Here is a 24306-nt window from a genome sequence, read left to right on the forward strand (position 1 = left end):
TCAGGAACCTGAAAGTTGAGCAGCAAATATATATTAATATACAAATATTTATTAAGTTAACATTAAGAAGATTACAAACAACATTAAAACAAAGTCTGTGCAATATTGCACATACAATCTCAGTAGTTGCACATGGTGTGACCCATAGACCAAACACATTGAAAACCCAAACTGTCTTCATGAGTGGTCAAATATAGCTCATTTGACCACTGATAAAGACCCTCTGGATTGAAACATATTTGGTCTATGGTCATACCATGTGCAACTACTGAGATTGTATGTGCAATATTGCACAGACTGTTTTAATGTTTTAAATCTTCTCAATGTACACTTAATAAATATTTGTATTTTAATTTTAATTTATATTTGCTGCTCAACCTTCATGTTCCTGACCTGTTTTCTCAGGGTGGCTTTTTGTTCCCTTTTTGTTTTTGATCTTGCTTTTCTTGGAGTACCAGTGCATACCTTGTTCTCTTGGCTGTACAATAGACAGAAGGCTCTTAATTTACATAATCATTAGAAAACGAGCAAACTGGTTGTAACAATACAGCAAGGCAAATGTCTGGTTTTACATGTTTTCTCTAGAACTTCCTTGTTCAGAGCCTACAGTATACTCAAGGGAGATAGAACTGTATTAACATGGACAAAGCAGTGATCCCCAATCACCTATGCAATTCCTTTACTCTGGCACTGAAAAGTTAAAGTTCTTTTCATTCAAATCCAAATTCCTGATTTATTGCTGTTGAGTTTGGGCCTTAGGAAATACAGACTGATGTACTGTGATGTGGTATGGAAGTCTGTACTTGAACGGCTTCAGGAACTGGTCCAATCTAAACACCTGGGAAGAGGAAGTACAGTGCTGCAGTCAAGCTTAGCTGAAGCTGTTTTCAGCAATAGCACAATGATAATGTTTGGAGTCAGGTATATGTTGGTAATGTGGCTCTGCTATGTTTTAAGGGAGAATAGAAGCCATGCCTTGTGCAGCTTTTTCCTGAAAACAGGGGAGGAATCAATTTTCATGTGATACAAAAAGAGTAATTTCAAGCCTTTTGGTAAAAAGCATATTCCAGAACTGAATTATTGTTGTTATTATTATTATTATTATTATTATTATTATTATTATTATTATTATTATTATTATTATTTATATCCCGCCTCCCCCCGAAGGCTCGAGGCGGCTCACATAAAAACCCCTCCCCTAAAATCCATAACATACATAAAATTACAGTAATAACAACCAATTAATCAACAGTAACAACAATAGATGGCAATACTAATCATTGAGTCTCCACCGCCTCAGCTACAGGGAGGTGGAGGGAGCTAGCACCCACTACCGCCAGGGGTATGTGCATTTAACGTCTGTCAGAAATGAATTACAGTTCCCAATAAAATGTATATGAGTCTGAGGAAATGTCTGATCTTAGACTGTGAAACTTGGGCACTGTCATACTAAAAATTAAATTCAAATAGTGCTAAATAGGTCAGAAAGGCTTGATCAGCTCCTGTCCTTGACCATACGCAGATTGAATCCGTACTTCAGAAAGGTTCTAGGAGGTATTGCAAGAAAAAGCCTAGAGACAGAGTTAATGTGAACCAAATTTTGGCGGCAAAAATGTTGGCACCTTATTATGTATAATTTTTGTTGCAGAGCAGGGTATTTCAGGAAATGTAAACTGAAACTTCAGAAAACACAGAGATACTGTTACTATGTTTTCAAAATACAGTGGTACTGGCCTTGTTCTAGATAGGGTTATATCTCCCCTAAGGGAGCAGCCTCTTAGGTCAGGAGTGTTTTTAGATTCCAAGCTTTTCAGAGACTTTCATGGCTTTGAGTGCTTCTTGCCAGTTTAGGTTGATTTGCCAGCTGAGCCCTTCCTCAGAAAGAATGAGCTTGCTGCAGTTTTCCATGCCCTATTTACTTCATTAATACTCAGCCTTCCTCCCAGATGGGATTCCCAAGAGGCTTATATCATTTTCCTCTCTTCCATTTAATGCTTGCAGCAGCACTGGGAGGTAGAGTAGGCTGAGAATGTGTGACCAAGGTCACTAACAGAGTTAGTTAGCAGAGTGAGGATTTGAGCTTAAGTCTCTGAGATTCAAGTCTGACAGTTGAACCCACTGTAGAAGGTGCTAGACTGTCTCTAAAGATGTTCTTGGAAATTTGCCCAAAGTGAGGTGGTATGGATATTAACAGGAACTCACCAAACCAACCATTAAGCATGCAAAATCTGGGTCTTGGGTAGGACTATGTCTTTCATATGAACCTGTCCCATCTACTGAAATCTTTTGGAAAGTCCCTTTTCCTGACAGCTCTGCTGTCTGAGTTGAACCATTGGTGGTACCACATGGTGGCTGAGTAGTGATGCTACATTTCTAGAGCACCCTTATCCTCTGTGTCCATCAGATACTATGTGTGTACATACCTGTATGATTATGCATGCTAGGGTATAGGTGTTATATTCAGCATCTTAACTCTTTAACTTATAGGTTCCTGGGTGCCCTGCTTATATCGGGAGGAGATTTTAATGCATGGATTGGGTTGGATGGACATTTCAATCAAGTAAAGTTCAGAAGCCAGGTTGCATTATATACTAATCTTTCAGACCATTCCATCACTGCAATATACTTTTCCATGAGCAGAAGAGCCTTTACTTCAGGAGAAGGATTCATCCTTACATACATATATAAAGACATCACCATTAATAGATCAATGATACTCAGCCCAGGAATTTTTCGAAGGTCTTAAATGAAATGTCATCACTTTGTTTATGATACAGTTATCCTCTCCAACACAGCAAGGTGAGGTAGGTTGATTTGTGAATGATTGCACGAAAGCAGTGATAGAGTAGTTGAGGATGAGCAAAGACCAGCTTAGATAAGACAAAAATATCAATAGCTAATTCTAACTGTGCTCACTCCAAAAGAACAACACAGATATCACTACAATTGTAATTTGATTTCCACAAGGCAGCCTTTATAGACTCATTTTTACTCATTTTGTTATCTGAATAGACCAAAGGGAAGTCAACCATGAAACGATGCTAACTTGTTTTTTGGCATTATTCAAATATTCACTGAACTGCTTGGGCCTGATTAACCTAAGGAATGCCTTCTTCACATTCTTCACATCCTCGTATCCTATTATTCTCAGAAGATATTCTGTTCCAAGTACTTGCCTAGCTTGACTGAGTTTAGATTGGAAGAGATTAAGAAGATATCAGAAGCAAGACCTTGTCAGTAGTTTCTTTCCCTTTCTTCCTTTCTGCCTGACTAGTACCAGACTCACTTTCAGAACATCCAGATCAGACAAAGTTTGAGGTGAAGGTAAAAAAAAGGTCAAGTAGGGGGCAGATGATGGGCAGGAGAAGAAAAGCTAGAGCAGTGGCACAGAGGAAGAGAAATGGGATTTCTCCTCCTGCCACAATCCTCATTTGTTCCCACTTCTAAAATTCATTCCAGGGTCTCTGGAAGGCCCTGGAGGGGTTTCCTGAATATTTTTTTAATATATATTTTAATTATCAGGTAATATGACCATATATAGTCATGTCAACCTGCCCCCCATAGCCAATGATGGTTCTGAAGGGGATTGTTCTGAGGGGCCACAGGTGGCCATGTACATAGCTATGCTTCCCGACCACATTCTGGATTATTGTGCCACTTTTGGAGTTTTTTCAAAGCCTGAAGGATGTTTCAGGGGTTTCTCAACAGTAAAAAAGTTGGGAAAGGCTTACTTAAAGTAAGCTGCCCTCCAAAACAGAAATGCCAGGTTTAATACCATGTCTGAACATCTCAGAGTTATAGAGACTAGACAAATGAATGTAAAACACTATGAGAAATAAGAATTTGTTCTTCAAACTGCTTTACTCCTCTAAAATGATATGCCAGATCAAACAGTGCTCAGTTGTAATCTTGCTTTCATTATATAAAGAACTCAGTCTTCCTGATTGAATGACTCACAGAAGATATAGTCAGCCAACAATAAATGAGAGGAAGATCTTTGGGCTCACACCAGCCCATTGTCCATGATTCTGCCAAATAAAACACTGATCAAGCTAAAGAAAAAGGAAGAGAACAAGAGCTATGCCTTGTTTACCTTCCCAAAAAAAACTACATTGTTAGATTGTTAGATAATTACACATATTTATATACATGACATATAGGCACACTATATTTGTTAAGTCTAAGGAAATAAAAAGTAATCCAGCTGAGAGAAGGGACATAGCCACAATATATGGTCAAAGCTTTACTAAACCTGTAGCTAAAGAACAATTGAATTAACAAAGATTAGAGTGCTGCTCTGAACAGCCCTGCCTGGAAATACATACTAAATATCTTAGTTCTGACACACTCAGTGGGTCATATGCTTAATTTCATTACCAATACCAGGCACCACCAGCAAGTGAAACCAAGTAAAGATGAAGGAAATGGGAAAGTTAAATTGTACGTTTTTAAAAATTAGAAACATGAACTAATGAAAAAACTGTTCCAGCTTCATTATATGTGCCAGATGAAAACACTGAGTTTACCACAAATATATCTTTTTAATCTCTTCATCTTAATGCTTGGCCAAATTTTGTACAAAAAGCAGGAATATTTAGCTTATGTTTATTTATGGTTGACCATTCAAACTGGCTCAAGATCAGTCTTTCATGTGTGTTTGAAGTTCCCTAGTAACTTTAATTTTCTTAAGACAATTTAAGGAGGAGAAGCAACTGTTTCCATTGCTGAAATTAACAAATTTTAATAAGCTAACCAGATGTGATTGACACTTCCATTAAAAACTATTTTAAGATAATAGTTATAAACATTGATCTGCATTAGAAACAAGAAATTGACTTGGTAGATTCAGATGGTCATGCTGGTCAGGAGGAGGAGGAGGAGGAGGAGGAGGAGGAGGAGTTGGTTCTTATATGCTGCTTTTCTCTACCCGAAGGAGTCTCAAAGCAGCTTACATTCAACTTCCCTTTCTTCTCCCCACAACAGACACCCTGTGAGGTGGGTGAGGCTGAGAGAGCCCTGATATTACTGCTGAGTCAGGGGATCACTGTGGCTAGGTGTTCCAGGGCCAATTAGGGCACTAGTAGTCTGGCTTGGTGCAGATGATAGAATGCCAGCCATGCTACTCTTGTGATCTGTACCTCCACAGAGAGGGAGGCGTCGAGGATCATGCCCAGGTTCCTGGCGGAGTGAACCACTAATAGTTGTACTCCGCCTAGGTGGGAATCATACTAACACCTTCATAAATACATCAAATACAGTTTTACATGCTACATTAAAATAAAATAAAATGATGGATTTTATTTTAAAGTAGTAATAGTAAATAAGGTTTGAGAGGAAGAATAAATACCTCATATTCCACTGTGTCCTCAAATTTGCATCCTTTCCACCCATTGGGGGGACTTGTTTCTGTTGTTTCAAGTTCTACAACTAGCTCTCTAGTCTTGACACAGAAGCTAACCATAGAGCAGATAAAATAAAACAAGAATCCCGTGCTTAGATCCTTACTATTTCAGAAGTGGTAAAATATAGCCTTCTTGAAATGAAGATAATGAAATTATATGCATTGTCAAGGAGCAACAGCAGAATTACTGGTTCACTAATTTTTGTTTAGCAGCCACTAGATGTCACTGCAACATTTTCCTATATAAAGGATTTGCCCAAAGGATAGGGCTTAGAATTCACAAATCAGTTGGACAACAAAGTCCATCACACAAAGCCACTTTTCTGCCACAAATGGATGTGCATTCTCCAGCAACATCTCGTTAACAGTGCCAAGATAAGAACTGTGGCATGTCCAAGAACCAAGCAGTTTGAAAGTCAATCTTTTAAATGAACAGATTTGAAATCACACCTATGTATATCCCTAGAATTCACTGCAACAGGTTATTTTTTAAACAAACATTTATTGGGTGATATGACCATATATGGTCATGTCAAAATGCCCCCCCCAAAGGTCAAAGTTGAGCCTGGATGGGCTGGGAAGGGGAGGGGCCTTGGATGGGCTATGCTCCCCAACCATATTCCGCACAATCGTGCCACTTCTGGGGTTTCTTGATGCCCAAGGAACGTTTCTGGGGTTTCTCCATGGTAAAAAAGTTGAGAAAGGCTGCACTATGATGTAGGAGACCCATATTCATATCCTCACATGACTGAGAGTCAATGTAGTATAGCAATTGAAGTCTTACACTAGGATCTGGGAGATCCTGATGTGAATCTTCACCCTACCATGGAACATTGCTGGGTAATCTTGGGCCAGTCACGCACACTCAGCCTCACAGGATCGTTGAGGGTAAAATGGAATATAGAATAACAATGTAAACTCCTTTGTATCCTTACTGAGGAGAAATGTTTGTTATAAGTGAATTAAATAAAATACATCTATGCAGCTTTCCCCTTATTACAGTCTCCTTCACTTTATGAAAAGTAGATTATCTCCCAAAACAGCATAGGATGCAACATTTGTGGTTGAAGAGAGAAGGTGGGGAAAAATTGGCAAAATTTGCCACCCCAACCCAACAACTCTCACTTTATTGAATGAAACAAGAGCTCACATAAGACTGGGGTAGAATGGAGATTGCTGCTAATTTGCCTTCTCGCTGCAGGTCCCCAAGCCACATATCAAAGATCCCCAGACCCTTAGAAACAAGGCGATTTCAGTAAGGGGAAGGCAGCAAAGGTTTCTGCTGCTCAAAGTAATTCTGCATTCAAGTAAGGCATTAATCAAAAAAAAATCTATCCATTTTTCAAATAATCTAAGAACTTTACATATTGATGTGCAATTCAAGTGAAAAGATAGAGAAGTTCCTTACTGATGTAAAAGCAAGCAGCTCCTCTTCAGTGAGTTTATGGACTGGGTTGTTTTTCTGAAAGTCTACGCTGTAAAAGAAAATCCTCATTTTGAGTATTAATAATGAACTGCAATGAAATTAAAATGTGGCATGCTGTTATATAAGACCTCATTCTTGTAACGTTTTAAATGAGATAAACAGTCTCAAATATATACACAATATATATACAATATGTACAAAAATAAGTATTAACAACTCACATCTCTCATGTATGCCTGAAATCATCAAATTAAAACCATCCTAGTTTGCCTCGTATGAGGGTGGCAGAGTGGAGAAGTTCTGGCAATGCCAATGGGCCCCAAAAGGGCCTGTATCCTCTGCCAGCCTCAAGAGGCAATGCAATGCCTGCCTGGAGACACTCTGAGAGCCCTGGAAATATTTTTATTAACCTGCTTGTGTTTTTGCAGAGATTTCAGGACAAAAATGTTTGATGAAACAGAAGAATCATCTTACCAAATTCCAAGGATAACAGCGAGCTCCTCTGCACACAAGTCAGGCATCTGGTTCGGATGAGATTCTGCAAACTTTATTTCATTTAGGACTGTGTCATCATTTAGAGCATAATTCTGTGGGGAAATACGCAAAAGTAATAAATTCTACCTAAATCTTCCATCTGTCTAAAAGCGGTAATTTTAAAAATAATGTTGAATGGCAGGGTCAAGTTGGAACTTTTGTCATAAATCTGAATTCTCAAATTAACTAACCAGCAGGAATCATTGCCTTGGCTGTGTTGAAGATAACTGTCCCCATGTGTTAGCTAAGAGATGACTGGGGGAAGAGCGTGACAGAGTTTATAAAATTGTGCAAGAGGTAGACAAATTCCCACCCCCTTCTCTCACAATACTAGAACTCAAGAGTATCTGCTGAAGTTATTGAGCAAGAGACTGAAGACAGAAAAAGGAAGGGCTGAGGGCCCTGCCGGAATTGTCAGTTTTCCGCAGGGCCTGCAAGACTGAGCTCTTCCACCAGGCGTATGGTTGAGGCCAGAGCAGACTCCTGGTGTTTCCATCAGAGACCCCTTCCCAAAGTCTATTAGAATCTATTAGAGCTGCACCCACTGACTCTTAGTGGACCCACTCTTAGCGGCCTCCGTCTGAACGAGGCAGGAGGGGATAGATTATTGAAATAGGTTTTTGACCACTTGCTTGTCTATTGTAAATTGGGGTTTTATGGGGCTTTTATTGTATTTTAATGTTTTATTCTGTGAACTGCCATGGGTTCCTAGGAAATGTGGCAGTATACAAATTGAAATGATAGACAGACAGATAAAGTATTGTTCCACATTCACTTTAGGAATACAGGGATGATCATCAGTTTAGCTGGTTTTAAAGGGGGACTGCAGAAATTTATGAAGAACAGATTATCAATGACTACCAGTCACAATAATTAAAGTGAACCTCCACATTCAGAGGCTTTAACTTCCTGAACGCCAGTAGTTGGGGGGAGGGGGGGCAGAGGGAAGTTTTGTCTCCTTTCCCAGCTTATAAGTCCTTGGTGGGCTCCTGTATAAACATCAGGCTTGATTAGTTGGACCACTGGTCTGATCTCCACCATGGCTCCACTTATATTCTTACTTGGAAGAAGAGCTGAGAAGTCATTTTTTAATATCCTACTTTTGACTACCTAAAGAAGTCCCAAAGCAGATTATGAACCCCTTTTCCCTTCCTCTTCGCACAACAGACACCCTATAAAGTAGGTGAGGCTGAGAGAGTTCTAACAGAATGGCTTTGGGAGAACTCTCTCCCTAAGAGGACTGTGACTAGTCCAAGGTCACCCAGCTGGCTGCATGTGGTTGAGCGGGGAATCAAATCCAGCTCTCCAGATTAGGGTCTTAACCACTATACCACACTGGCAGGTGAAGCATGAAAGGTTTTCTATTTACCATTAGGCATTATGCAAATGCTTGTGGCACAGTCCAATTATTTTTGCAAAATACATTTACTCACTAGAGTTTAATGAATATTCTTTTTTCTATATATAATTATCAACATTTGACATATACAGTTAAGTGCACAGAGTGAGGAACTGACAGGATGTACTGCCATTTGTTATATAATTCTAATATATATCACTTAAAAATGAAACTCAAAGTCTTTGACCATAGTTTGATAAAAGAAATTGTTCAGCAGATATACAGGAAAGCAATACTGCAAACTATATGTAAGGTAAACAGCACACTGCATTGCAAAAGAAAGCAATTCATTTTTAGCTCTATACCTGTGTTAAATTTTCTAGTGGTGTAGGTGCTGGACTAAGTTCCCGGTAAGGAAGAAGGATGCCATCTTTCCTTTGAACGTCTAATATAAGCTGTGCTACATATTTTTCCTGAAATTGTGTCCTTTTGCCCAAAGCACCTGCAAAAAACTAGCCGTTAAGATGAAACCAAAATTCCAGGAGTCACAAGGGGTCAGAGGACATATCTGGGAACAAGGACATAATGATATATGGCAATCTATTAATAATGAAAATCTCATTTCTCCTTCCATAGAGATAGATCAAAATAGGTAGCCATGCTAGTCTGTATGTAGCAGTAGAAAACAGCAGGAGTCCAGTAGCACCTTAAAGACTAACAAAATTTGTGACCGGGGATGAACTTTCAGAGTCACTGATCACTTATTCAGATACGAGTCCATCTGTCCTTATATCTCTGTAAGTGGACTTTCAGATGCCAAAGGACAATAGCAGGTTAAAGACAATAGGAGGCATGATCAGATTAGATGTGATATGCAGAGGGGTAGTAGTTGTGGAAAAATCAGCATTAGTAATGAAACAAGAAACCTGGGTCTTGATTCAGTCTACGAGAATGCATTGCCTTTAGCTTCATTATCAGTTGCTACTAGTCTCCCTTTGAAATTCCTTTGCAATTGAACTGGCACTCTTATGTCAGCAACTGGATGTCCCAGATGGTTAAAATCTCCTGTCCCGTTCCCCCCCACCCCGGTTTTTGAAATGTTGTGGTTTCTAATGATAGCCTTATGTCCATTTATTCTTTGCATTTTGTCCAATGTATAGGGGTGGAAGGGTACTGCAGACCTGTGCTGGTCTAAATTACTTTAGAGGGTGAGCAGGAGCATGAATCAAAGATGGTATGGCTGATGTTACTGGGCCCACTGACGGTGTTGCTAAGATCTGTATGAGAGCAAAGTTGGCATCTTGGTTTGTTACAGGCCTTGCTAACAGAGCCCATGTAGTTTATCATTCTTCTCCCAAGAGACCTTGTGCTATGTTTAAATTTTTTGGTCACATGCAATCATCACTACAAATGTGAGGAAGGCTTACAACAAAACTAGACATCACTTGGGAGTCCAGTCTTGTTCTGAGAATATTAAAGACTGAAGACAAGAACTTCTCTTTGTGCTTAATGTGAACCTCTAGAACAGTGGTTCTCAACCTGGGGGTCGGGACCCCTTTGGGAGTTGAACAAGCCTTTCATAGGGCTCACAGCAGGGCGAGCAGCTTGACAGGGGAGGGGGTGCCACCGCTGCTGCCACTCCTCCTGAAGGCGCCTGCCAATTTATAACCAATTTATGACCAATTTATGACCAATTTATGACCAATTTATATACAATCATGAACAATGGATCTTCACGCCATTGGTCAGTTTCAGTTTAATTTCTATGAAAGAACACTTGCATTCAGTTCTGGAGGCCTCACTTCAAGAAGGACCTAGATAAAATTGAAAGGGTACAAAGGAGAGCGACGAAGATGATCTGGGGCCAAGGGACCAAGCCCTATGAAGATAGGTTGAGGGACTTGGGAATGTTCAGCCTGGAGAAAAGGTGGTTGAGAGGGGACATGATAGCCCTCTTTAAGTATTTGAAAGGTTGTCACTTGGAGGAGGGCAGGATGCTGTTTCTGTTGGCTGCAGAAGAGAGGACACTCAGTAATGGGTTTAAACTTCAAGTACAACGATATAGGCTAGATACCAGGGAAAAAATTTCACAGTCAGAGTAGTTCAGCATTGGAATAGACTGCCTAAGGAGGTGGTGAGCTCCCCCTCACTGGCAGTCTTCAAGCAAAAGCACTTTTCTTGGATGCTTTAGGATGCTTTGGGCTATCCTGCCTAGAGCAGGGGGTTGGACTAGATGGCCTGTATGGCCCCTTCCAACTCTATGATTCTATGATTCTATAATTTTATGGTTGGGGGTCACCACAACATGAGGAACTATTAAAGGGTCATGGCACTAGGAATGTTGAGAACTAGTGCTCTAGTAAGATTTATTGAGCTTTCCCCTGTCTGATAGCAAGGCCTGCAACAAACCATGCCAACTTTGCTCTCATACAGATCCTAGCAACACCACCAGTGGACCCAGCAACATCAATTACATCATTTCAGGTTCATAATACTGCCCTCTTCTTTTATAACATATTATTATTTCACTGTTGCACAGAATTATGGATCATCATTGCTCTCACCCCTTTGAGTGTAGATTTATAGCCAACACATAATACATATTCCAACAAAATTGGTTTAAAAATCAAACAGAAATAAAAAAGGAGAGTAATTTTCTTCTTTCAGTCTAGATTAATTACTTTAATTAGCAACATTTGTGTTCATGCAAGTTTCTAGTACGAAGACCACAAAAGCCTGAAGGAAGCTGCTCATCTCTACAGTGAATGGTGTGGAAACAGAGTTAAATCAGAATCCATCTGTTCCTAACATTTATATTCAATAGCATTCACTGTTCTTAATGCTGGACACCATTTTCTTATTAGTCAGGTCCAAAACCCAGCTAGAATATATCAACCTTACTCTTCCCTGGCCTTCATTTTGTTCCTGTTCACTGTGATTACCTCCCTGTACTAAAACATAGCTCTTTTCCTCAGCTCAGGATCAAAGCAATTTCACAAGGCCTTCATGAACTAGAAATAAGGCTACAGTAACAAATCTTCTCAGAAGCATTCGCAAGTCCCACTTAGCCCAGTAATCACAGCGGCACCATCAGAAACATTCTCCTAATCCATCATTCCAAAAAGAAACCAATATACTTGTTTTGCATCTTTACTAAGGTGGCTCTTTGTGGCTGTTTGAAAACAGCACTGCATGTGATGCTTTGCTTCTTGAATCTGGTTGTAGTGAGGAATTTTTTGGTCCACTTAGGCATTTTTGCTCAGAGGCAAATTTTACTTGGAGACTCAGCTACATCAGACCTTCTGGACTGACAGAATATCAGTGGCCACTCTAGAATACTAGCCTATAGGAACAATTGAGCATCTGAAACATAAAGAGATTTATATCAGTCTTACGCTCGATCAGACTTACACTTAGAGTTTTGATGTTTCAGACTTATTTATGATGCTTCCCCTATCCCATAAAGTGCCTGGCTTTGAGCCTTAGTAAAAGGTCTTCCCCTGACCTTTCCCTAAAACCTCCTTTTTAACAGGAGAAAGCAGGGATGGACATATTTATATACAAAGCACATGTTCCACTACCAAGTTGTTACTCCTCTTCCTGATGGCTGGATAGTCTGTTAATTCGTGCTTTGGATGCTATGTACAACATTATGTCAGCAGGCTATTTTTGCATCCAGACTGAGCAAATGGTACTTCTTGGTCTATAGTCCAAGAGTTATGAGGGATCAACCCTTTGATATTTTATCACTCTTGCAAATCACTATGTTATTTAATGAACAGGGGCATTCACTATCTTACCAAAACCATTTGACTTTAAATTACATTTCTGCCACTCCAAAATGAGTCTGTTTTTAAACAGAGACAGCATCATACATTTCAACCTAGTAAGGTTCAATGTGATCAAAGAGGCCAATCCAGAGATCAAAGGAAGCTGACTCTCAACTAAGTTGCGTTTTACAAAGCACAGCTGTATTTTGTTTTGCTCATGTTCTCTCCAAATCCATCTCTAGTTCCCTGCAAGTTTACCAACTGCAAGTCATCAACCTGTCCTACACTGTTGGCAATTCTCCTTAATCAGTTAATTTGTAACAACACATGCCAGTTAAAAAATGAACACAAAGAGAAGATGTGCATGGGAAATGGTGCATAGGATCAACCTCTGTATGTTTACTTATTCATGTAAAGCATCATATTACTGTTTGTCTGAAATGTGAATCCCAAAGTTCTAGAGATAGTCTTCTGAAAATATTTTAACTTTTATTCATGGGGGAAAAGATATTAATGAATATATTGTTCCACAAGAAGTGAAAGGAGCATAAGTACTATTCAAATGACGTAAAACAGCTAGAGGTTATACGTAGTAGTGTTAAATACAAAACATACACATACCTGTCAATTCAATCTGTAACTTAGTTATGTCCTTAGCTGCAAGGAAATGTTGCTTAGCTTTTTTATATTCATAAACATTCAAATATGTATAAGCACACTCTAGATGGAATTGAACAGCAAGGTGCCAACATTCATCATCAGTGAACAAAGCCTCAATTTCCAACACTGCAAAACAAAAAGGAAAAGATATTAGAAGATCTTCAAGGAAACTGAATGGGAAGGACAAAGACACTGGTTTTGCCACTCCAAATTCAAAAATAAATCCTTTATTGGCATATAAAAACAGTATTACAGTTGGAAGTGGAATAAATAGACATTAAAGCAAAATTAAGTGAAAGATATTAAATTACAATGCTATACTCATAATAAATATGAATGAGAAGTGTGGGAAGCCTTCCCAACTTTGTCAGACAGGCCATTCTCCAGGAAGGAGCCATAACAGAAAACCGTCTGGCATAGGCAGCTTTTGATTTTACCCATTTGCAATGTGGTATCAAGACAATGGGCACAGTGGAGCAAATTGAGAGGGGTGGTGCTGCAGATCTATGAATCCTAGGGAGAGATGTAATGATCCAGGCAAAAGAAATTTCCCCAAAAAGAAGATGAAGAGTTGGTTTTTATACCCCACTTTTCAGTACCTGAAGGAGTCTCAAAGCAGCTTACATTCCCTTCCTCTCTTCCAAACAGACACCCTGTGGTAAGGCTAAGAGAGCTCTGAGAAATGTGACCCAAAGTCTTCCCATTTCAACTTCAGTTCTGACTATGCATATCTGCACTGAAGTTAGCTTTAAACTTAGTTTGAAGCGAGGTAAACAGTTTAAAGAACCTATGGCTAGTGTTCCCCTCAGTGTAGATATAATACTATGCTACAGCTGACAAAGAAGACTGGCAAGAGGAAATCATGAAGAAGGGACAAAGAGGGAGAAGGAAACATGGACGTTCATGATGCAGTCAAAGACGACGACTTAAGAGATTACAAAATGACAGCACTCTAGCAATATGTCTTGAGCTAATTTTTTTTTGATACACTGTTATCCTTTTTATAAGCTATCAAGCTCAAGATGGAAGATGCTTTGTGGAATCCTATGGTTCTTAAAAACCAAGTCTCAAGCCAGGATTCCTCTTGTAAAATTCCCATTACTGATAGTGTTGGCACAATTTTGGCATAATTTACAAGAATAAATCAATCTCTTACATTCACACAAAAGAAACTGACTTTCCAAACCTAACACACTTTTAAAATAAAGGGTTTAGTTCTCAGAAGAACTTCACCAAGGTTACAGAACAAAGGAAGGTGAAGCAGCAATCTAATCTTACCATGGCAGTAGAATAATAAGTCAGCTATAATGTCTACCTCTATACATTTTCAAACGCTTTATATGCTTTTGTTTTATATATATATATTTGGCACTACAATACATGTTTGGCATCCAAAGCTGGATGCACATATGTGCATGGGTAAATTAAATAACAGCTCTAATTCAGATTTTCTATTTAAAAAACTGGCTAAGCTCCACAGTACGTTTTAAGAAATGAAGGTTACAAGAAACTACTAATAGCTGAATGATGTAATATCTATAAAAAGGGACTTACTGCACCTGCCAAATAAAATTTATTTCAACATACTGTTTCAAGTATGAGAAACTTTATTATCAAAGCAAAATGTGCTGCCATATGAAGCCAAAGTGTCTCAGACACTTCACTGACCACATTCTGGTTGAAAAAAGACTATTGTTGAAGCCCCAGATTGTGCCACTCTCATCAGTATCTGAGATTGCACTGCTGTTTAGCAAATGGGTCTTCAAGTTATCCACAAAGCAGACACAGAAATATTTATAGAAAAATCATTGCATTTTATAGAAACTATGAATAAACTTACAAAGCTAGGAACAATTTACAAATCCCACAGTAGCCAGACTCTGCCAAATTACTATGTAGTATAGAAATTTTGTATCTTCCCTATTATTCATACTGGCATAGGACCAAACACTTGAGTGTAAGACTGGTATCATAGAGCTGGCAGCTCTCTGAATATCTGTTAGAAACTAATAAATTTGGTAGCACTTTAGCAGTGTTAATGCTGGTTGGAAGAAAAATATACAGGTCTTCACTTCAGCAAGCACAAGACAATGACAATAGCTTTGATCCACCTGGGTATTTCCATGAATTATGGAGCAGAAGCAGCTTTAAAGGGAGGGAATATTTTGGGCTGCAGTGGGAGGAAGGCAAGAAAGGCATGCTTCATGGGTGAAAATCCTTCCACTGGCAGAAATACTCCAGTAGATAAGAATCATTCTATTCCCAACTACAGTATTTTTCCTGCTAGCTTTTGAGAATAGAGAAAATCCAAAATGTAACCAATTCAGTACAGGACAATGGACAGCACTTAATATTTCCATGTGCATTTATTCTGTTGGCCACTTAAGTTTGTCAAGTATTGTTATTTCATCTGAACTTCTAGGATAAGGCAGGGATATAAACGTTAATCAAATGTATTTATTTACTTATCCTCCACTTTTCTCCCCCAAAGGGATATGGCTTACAACTTGGTCTTCTTAAAAGCTATATGGATCATTTTCTATTTAGTTCCCAAATCTACACAATGAATGAATGTAGCTAACATGGATTGCTAGTTAGCAAATACCATGCAACGATCACCACGTACTGCAAACCACAGCGCAGTTAATTCCCGTGTTGTGGAAGCAGCACTGGCACTTCTACTTCAGTTAAAGAATTAGTGGCCTTTCAGTTCTGTCCGTGTGGTATATTAACAGCTTTACTTAAGCAGGTCACTTCAAATTCATTTTACATCAAAGACAAGAGACTATGCTCCTTAGAGACATTATTCATTGTGATTCTTAAAATGATGACAGTCTTATATATGTTGCATTAAGCAACAGAATTATGCAAGTTGCACATGGTTTCAGATGGAATATAGAAGACAAGGTTGGTTGATGATACTGAAAGAAACAAATATTGTCAGATAACGAATGGACAAAATATTTACAAGTTAACCCCACTGTGCACTGAAATCACTGGTTTCCAGAGAGAAACGGTAAAAAGAACAATTCAAGAAGCAATGTTCAAACATAAATGCACAAACAGTCTTCAAAATAAGCAAAGGATGAATATTGCACATAATATAATGGAGGGGATCCAGAAGCAGAAATGGCTTTTCATCCAGTGGAAGGAAACTTCCATGATGCAAGTATATTTTGCATTGGGGAATGTTCTTCCTACAACACGAAAGTACTTCTGCTAGGGGAACAGATCTGCAAGATCCAGACCAATATTTCTGGTGACCTACTACAACCTTATTTAACATTTAGATATACCTTGCTGAATGCAGGCCTGGGCAACAGCAAAAAGTTCAGGTGATTTTTCTTCTAACAACTGCTGATGGATGTTCACACACCGCAGAGTCCACCAAGGCAGTGTCTAAAAATAAAGATTTGAGGGAATTAAATCCACTTGTTTCCAAATCATTTATGTAATAAGGAGATCTCCTTATCATAAAGAAAAAGAATCTTTGATTACTATGAAGCCTTTTTGCCCCTTGTTAAGAGCAAATGACCAGAACAAAAGGATTGTTTCAGTTATAAGAATTTTCTTAATGAACATGGCCATGGACCAAGATGACATCCCCTCCCACATAGGCTACTGAGCTCTAAAACGCAGCCAATTTTGTCTCCAAGAGCTTTCCAAGTGACAAAATGCACTATGTATTCCTCGTATCAACAGAGGAAATTCAGCCCTAATAAAAATCCAGTTTCCATACAATAGAACAGTAGTAGATATAAGTCACAATGCTAATTTATTTGTTAGATTTATATGACCACCCCTCCTGTCAAGCTGGCCCAGGGCCGTTAACATAAAATTGTATACAAATAGCATTAAAAGAATGAACAATAATTATTAAGCCACTTAAAACCATTTAAAATACCTCATTCAATTATGTTAAAGGTAAAGATATCCCCTGTGCAAGCACCGAGTCATGTCTGACCCTTGGAGTGACGCCCTCTAGAATTTTCTTGGCAGACTCAATACAGAGTGGTTTGCCATTCCCTTCCCCAGTCATTTTTGTTTTTATGTCCAATTATGTTACTGCACCAATATTTAATGCCATTGCCTGTAGTTCATCAAGAGCTCATTGCAGGGGCTAATTCAGTGAAATTACTTGTTATTGCCCCAAACCAAATGCCTGACCCCTTAAAACTGATCCAGCTCTTGAAGGACCTGCAGCTCTTCTGGGAGCTTATTCTACCAGCTATGGGCCAGGATCGAAAAGGCCCTGGCCTGGTTGAGGCCACACATACATCTCAGGAGCCCGGGATCACCTGCTCATATTGGCTGAGTGCAGTGCCCTTCAGGGGATATAGTCAGTAAGGCAGCCCCTCAGGCACATGGAGCCCAGGCCACGGATGGCCTTAAAAGTTAAAACCAGAACCTTGAACCTAATCCAGAATTCAACCGGGAGTCAGTGCAGCTGCTTAAGCACAAGTCTAATATTTGCTCTCCAGGGGGCTCTGATGAGAGCCTGAGCAACTGCATTTTGGACCAGTTCCAGTTTTTGTATCAGGAACAATGGCGAGCCCGAGTTACAGTAATCTAGACTGGAGGTGACCGTCACCTGGATCTCTGTGGTTAGGTGCTCCGGGGACAAGTAGTGCTGTGCTACTCTAGTGCCCTGAGCCTCCATAGACAGGGAGACATCAAAGATCACATCCATGTTCCTAGCAGACTGTGCAGTCGTAAGCTGCACCCCATCTTGGATGGGCAAGCATACTTCCTCTCTTGGCCCTTTCCTACCCATCCACAGGATCTCCAGCTTTGAGGGATCGAGTTTCAGGCAACTCTGTTTGAGCCAAACCATCACTACTTCCAGACAACTGGCAAAGCTCTGAGGGGGTGAGTCTGGTTGGATGTCCATCAGGATGTAGACCTGGGTGTCATCAGCATATTGGTGAACTCAAGTCCAAATCCCTGGACCAGCTGGGTAAGAGTACGCATAAAGATGTTGAATAGCATGGGGGACAAAACTGTGCCTTGTGGAAACCCACAGGAGAGTTGGCAGCAGCACAACTGTCTCCCACAGCAACCCTCTGTCAACAGCCCCAATGAAAGGAAATCAGTCAACTATCCCACAGATTCCAACACCAACGAGGTGGCAAGCCAGAAGCTTGTGGCCAACCAAGTGAAACGCTGCTATGAGGTCTAGCAACACAAGTAGCACCAACCCACCTCAGTCCAGTTGGCACTTGAGGTCATCCATTAGGGCAACCAGAACCACCCCCACCCCCCTACGGCCAGGCTGGAAGTCAGACTGGTAAGGATTGAGAACCAAAGCTTCATCTAAGTATGCTAAGAGTTAGTCCATAGCACCCTTTCAATGACCTTCCTCAGAAACACAAGAGGCGAGACAGGGTTTTAGTTGGCCTGGTCCTGTAGGCCCAACAATGGTTTCTTCAGTAATGGTCGGACCTATGCCTCTTTCACTTCTCCAGGAACATCCCTGTTGACAGGGAGAGATTTACAATGTCCCGGAGAGGACTTCCTATCTTCTCGTCATGAGCAATCAAGGACAGACGTAAGCTGGGCAAGTGGTTGGACTCATTGACTTCAGCAACCTAGCCACTTCAGTCAATTAGTGTTGTCTGAAGCTATCAAATGTATCCCCCCCCCCCCGAAGCAGCCCTCCAGTTCTTTCACTATATCAAGAGCGGGAGAAAGGTTGCAGCAGAGCAACAAGATTGTCTGTGAAATAGATTGCAAATGCCTCACAGCTAATCTCAAATTGACTATTAATTGGGCACCCACCTTCCAAGGTGGTAAGAGATCGAATTTTCCTAAATAATGTTTGTTGCTGGTTTTTAAAGAGGTCATACATAATCATATTCTCCTCCACAAATGTTACTTTTGAGGTTAAATGGTTTCCCATAAACTGCCCTGAGCCTCCAGGGAGGGCGGTATATAAATATATAAATAAATAAATAAAATGACCCGGAAAACTTTCAAGGCTTTCATAAGAAGACTATTTTAAAATATCTTCTAAACCAAAACAAATCCTATTTCAAGAAAGAAAATAATCAGATTCAACAACAGAAAATCTTTAAACCGCTCGGGGAGTGGTATAAATAGTTGGTTAAGGGCTAAGTGGATGGAGAGTGGGCGGGGCCAGTCCAAAGCGCCTTCCAATTCGGCCCTCACCAGGACAGACCACAGTTTCAGCCATGTGCAACAGCATGAGTACAGAGGGAGCTTCTGATGTACTTCTGGGTCCGGGGAAAGGCCGCGCCGTGGTCGGGGGGAGGGGGGAAGGAGGCCCTGGGTGTGCTTCTAGGCCCGATAGGAAGGCCACGCTAAGGCCAGAGGGTGGGGGGGGAGGTCTTTCCCCTGGGCCCAGAAAAGGCCCCGGGTATGCTTCTGGGCCTGGTGGGAAGGCCGTGCTGTGGTCAGGGGGGAGGGGGGGGCTGGGGGGAAGGCCACACCACTTCCAGGGCTGGGCGGGGGCAAGTACCCTCTCAAACCCTAATCTTTCTCTTTCTTTTGTGCCCTCCATCTGCTGCTACCTCCCTCCCTCTCTTCTCCATTCACCTGCCTTCTACCCCCTCTGCATTCTTCCCTTCTTTTCTCCCTCCTTGCAGATCTGTCTTCTTCATTCACACTACTCCCTCCTCCCATCCACCCTTTCTAGCGCCTGTTGTATTTACAAGTACAACGGGCTTTAAATCTAGTATTACATAAAACTACTAGGCACCCTGAGATGATGGGAAAATAGAACTTTCAAAGGTATAGATGTAACTGAATAGAATTCAAACTAAAGGACAATTAATTATATCAGACCAAAAAACTGTGAGTTTGTCAGTAAGCCATCCAAAAGTTAAGTGAGAATTCATAGAAAAGAAAAAGGTAAGAATCTAGTGAACTATTTTGGTAAATCAGATGGAATATACATTAACCAAACATCTAACAAAATAGTTTAAAACTTTTCTTAAAGTTTAAGACTACAAAACAACTCAACAGTGAGACCATTGCTACATCTCTGCATAATATTAATGAGAAATGTAGCATTTCTGCATAATATTCACATTCCTAAAGAATTACAGCAAGAAATTGGCAGAAAGACTTTTAGCGATTCTGGGGCCCTAGGCAAATCTGGAGGCTGGGGTTCCAGAATAACACAAATGGGGGGAAGACTATCAGCTGTAAACTGATGGGGACCTTCCCACTGCGTTTCAGCTTATTCCCCCTGCCTGCACCCAGCTGCTCCCATCCATGGCACTGATCCTTCACACTTCCTGAAACTTGGGCTCTGGGGATGTGGGGATCGATTGTCAGGCAGAGTAATAAGCCGCAATGCAGTGGAAAGGTCCCCGTCAGTTTACAATTGATTGTCTTCCCCCACTTGTGTGATTCTGGGGCCTTCCTTCCTTGTTGTTGAGATGTAAAGTGGAGATTTCATTAGTTACAGTTAGCAGGATTCTAATTTTATCTGAAAACATTTTATTAAATTCTGACATAACTGTCGGGTTACTTTTGTCTTTGTTAACAGAAAGCTCATTCCACTAATTAAAGGGGGCCTTACAGCATATCAACATCCAAGACAACTGCCCTAGATACTTTGTGGCTAAGACTGATCCTGAATGTTGATATTGTTGTAAGGCCCCTGAATGTTGTAAGGCCGCTCATGGTAATATTTCAGGGGGGAAATGTTCGTTTATAGTATCTATGTGTTCTTGGAGGGGGGGGGGACAAACCACTTTTCAAGGTTGCACTTTCAACCTATGCTCCCAGGGTTTTTGTTTTTGTTTTTAAAGAGAGCTGACACACTGGACCAGGGGGAGTCGAATTGCGGCCCTCCAGATGTCCATGGACTACAATTCCCATGAGCCCGTCAGCAAATGCTGGCAGGGGGTCATGGGAATTGTAGCCCATGGACAACTGGTGGGCCGCAGTTTGACTAGCCCTGCACTGGAGTCTCTAAATTCTCCTCAGTGCCATTAAGACTATATACCAACGCTTGGATGCAGGGCAGCATTTCTATAACCAGAACAATTTCCACTCTTGGAATCTGACTTTCTCCCCACCCCACCAGTGTTCTGGCATTTTGGGTTGCAGGAGGGGAAAAAGTCAAGCTCTGTGGATAGAAATCCTTTCACCCACATAAATGCTGCACTACCGCCAGGCCAAGATCTTAGACAGTATAAAGCCTTCAGATATTGAATTCAGTCAGTGTTTCAGAGCCGTATGCCAGGATTTGCGGAGGTTCAAAAGATATGCTACTTGTTGTCAGATCTGGACAGATTAGTCTTCAGTAAAATAGCATTATTCGCAACTGCTGCTGCTATGAAAAACCAAGAGCAAGCTAGTGCAACCACTTTCCCACACTGTTGTGGAGATATTCTAATACATATTATTTTTAGAGGTTAAATGTTACTAATAACCTATAAGGAAACTGAATGAGCTCAGATGTTTGAGAAGCTTTGGTTGAAACTAATATAACATACAGAACTGCATTTGAAGCAGTTCGACCTGTTGCATGAAAGCATTTCAAAATAGAAGATCAAATTTACCCAACTGACATAACTGTTTGGAAAGCGAAGAGAGGTGATGAATGTTCCACGGAGAAAGTATACGCAAATGACAGTCCTTCCATTACATAGAGAAAAGCTTGCTTTAAATACTTAGCATCAGGAAATGTGAGGCTTGAACTGGGATCCTATAATTCCACAGTAGTTTTTCAAAACCCAGACAGACAGGCTCAGCAATGGTAGACAGATGGAGTCCTCTTGAGACAATATAGAAAATCTAGACCCAGTAATCTACAGGCTGATTGGCTACCTGGCAAGAATATGTCAGCTGACCAGTTAGCAACCACCTAGCCAACTCACCAAGACATAGGCACTTAAGGACATTTTTATGGACAGCAAGATCAATGGCAAGCACAATCCTGAAGAAACCAAGAAACATGGAAAAGCAAAATTTGGTGCCAACCCAGGAGCAAACCTAAGTAGCATGAAGACATCCCTGGAAAAGTTGCACCAAAAGGCAAGAAAGGAGCAGGAAGGCAAGTAAAATATTCACACTTAATTTGTAACAGATGCCCCAGGAGAAGCAGCAAAGGAGACTGCCAACTGGTAGGGTCCTAACTCTGCAGCTACTGTGCAACTAAGCCTTTGCTTTGCCTTCTTGCTCTCTTCTGACCAACCTCTTGATACAACGCAGCACCTTTAGTGACTTTATTTTTGGGCTCCCCATTTTTTTCCATTACCACAATATTATGTGATACCATGACTAGCTGAAGTGTCATAAGATTGAGATTTAAAATTTAAAAACTGTAATGCAGAATTTAACTGAGGAAATAAAAGAAACAGAGTGACTATGAACCAACTTAAACCTGGAAATCAGAATAAGTTCTCTATGTTTTTGACTTACCTGAACAGCTTCAAGCTTATGCCTTGAATTTACAAGCACTGCCCTAGCTAACATCAATAAGACAGCATTGGAGGTCAGGCTATAAATTGATTCACCATCCAGAACAAGCACACTCAGAACAGCTGCAGACAGTACACTGGGCTAGAAAGAGAAAGCAAGAGGCTCACTTTAGGCAAAGACCGAACAAAACAGGCATGTCCATCACTCTAGCTCAATTTAATCCAGGCTTCCTTATTCTGTTGTTAGAAATGTACACTACCTGATATCACGCAAGAAGGGTCTACTACTTATATAGAACCATCAGGGCCTTTTCTGTAGTTGCACCAGACTTACGGAATACTCACATATTCTGTGTTTTCTATTGTCCTGTTCACCGAGGCCTTTGGACTGCAAGGGGGGTTGTTTTATTTCCCTTTTCACTGTTACTGCATGGCACTCTGACTCCTCCTCACCAGATTTTAAATTGCTCTTTGATGGGCTTCCACTGACAAGGTTTCCATTGGCAGAAAGGTGAGGTTAGGACAATTTCACAACTCTGCTCCTCAGTGTAGCCCCCTCTCTCACCTAGTGACTTAATGCTTTATAATGAATCAGACAATTTTTCCATCAAGATCACTGCTGTCTACTCAAGTCTGGCAGCAGCGCTCTATGATCTCACACGCAGGACTTGCACATCACCTATTCTTTGATCCATTTAACTGGAGACACCAGAGACTGAACCTGGAACCTCCTGAATGCCAAGCAGATTCTATACTGCTGACTCATGGCCCCTCAATTTCAGCCACAAATTCTCCAATTGCTAAAGTGGAAAAGTTCTTTCTTAAAGAGAACAGGCTGTGAACCTATGATAAACAGCACAAAGAACTCCTCAAACTATGGTACGATTTCCTTCCTTTGTGATGGAATGGTAAACTGGTAAAAAGAATTTGGATAAAAGTGCATACGAAATTGCAAATTATGTTCAAATGTAAATTTATATGTAAATATATGTTATTGAGTGTTCCCTCCAGGTTTATCTAAAGATCGTGCAGAATTCTTCTTTGACACAGCAGCAGCAGCAGCAAGACTCATTATTGCTTCCGGTTGGAAACTACAACAGGAGCTGCAGATGGATCCTTGGTTTGAAAACTAGCAGTGAAGGCTAAATTGACAGATATTTATTGTAAACCACAGACTAACTGAGGAATTTCAAAGACATTGGAACAAATTGTTAATGTTTGTAAAAACAAACTTTCTATTGTCCATCTCTTTTCTATTTCTGATCTGCAATTAATTAGAAAATAAATTGTTTTTAAAAAAATGAATAACTCCCACTCATTTGGGAAACCCTTCCAGATATCAAAAAGCCTCAACGTTTTTCGAAATCCTGGTTGAGAAAACCTGCTCTACAGCATTGAGCTTTCTTGGCTTCATAATCTGGTAATCACAACAACTTCTCCCAAAAGAAATCCAGGAGCTGATGCTTGTGAAGGTGTTGGGAATTCTCCATTAAAGAGAATTCTCCACAACAGTTTCCCAAGGAGAGAAAGTGTCTATTAAACTATTTTAAGTCTGTGGTCTAGATTGGTGGTCCCCAACCTTCTTGTAGTCGGGGACCGCCTCCGAGGGTGGGAGAGAGCCGGTGGCCTGGCCACAGCAGCTGCACATAAACACGCACGCACAGTTGCCATGCATGCGCGTTTTCGCCACTAGGTGGTGCTAACGCGCATGCGCAGAACAGCCGCATGTGCACGGTCTCGCCAGCAGGGGGCGCAAACACGCATGCGCGGCGGCTCTTACA

General features: G+C 40.6%; 1 protein-coding gene across 2 annotated transcripts in view; it reads right to left on the minus strand.

Moving 5' to 3' along the window:
- TTC27 (tetratricopeptide repeat domain 27) overlaps positions 1-24306 on the minus strand; it is a 108766-nt gene that overhangs the window by 77903 nt on the left and 6557 nt on the right. For both annotated transcript variants that reach the window (XM_077343509.1, XM_077343499.1), the window contains exons 4-9: positions 22527-22667; positions 16427-16529; positions 13092-13256; positions 9066-9202; positions 7302-7414; positions 6810-6876 (exon numbers count right to left, since the gene is read on the minus strand). In XM_077343509.1, coding sequence (XP_077199624.1) covers positions 6810-6876; positions 7302-7414; positions 9066-9202; positions 13092-13256; positions 16427-16529; positions 22527-22667 — 726 coding nt within the window. The remainder of the gene's footprint in view (positions 1-6809; positions 6877-7301; positions 7415-9065; positions 9203-13091; positions 13257-16426; positions 16530-22526; positions 22668-24306) is intronic.

This window comes from Paroedura picta, chromosome 1 (genome assembly GCF_049243985.1).
Source record: "Paroedura picta isolate Pp20150507F chromosome 1, Ppicta_v3.0, whole genome shotgun sequence".
Classification (NCBI taxonomy): domain Eukaryota; kingdom Metazoa; phylum Chordata; class Lepidosauria; order Squamata; family Gekkonidae; genus Paroedura; species Paroedura picta.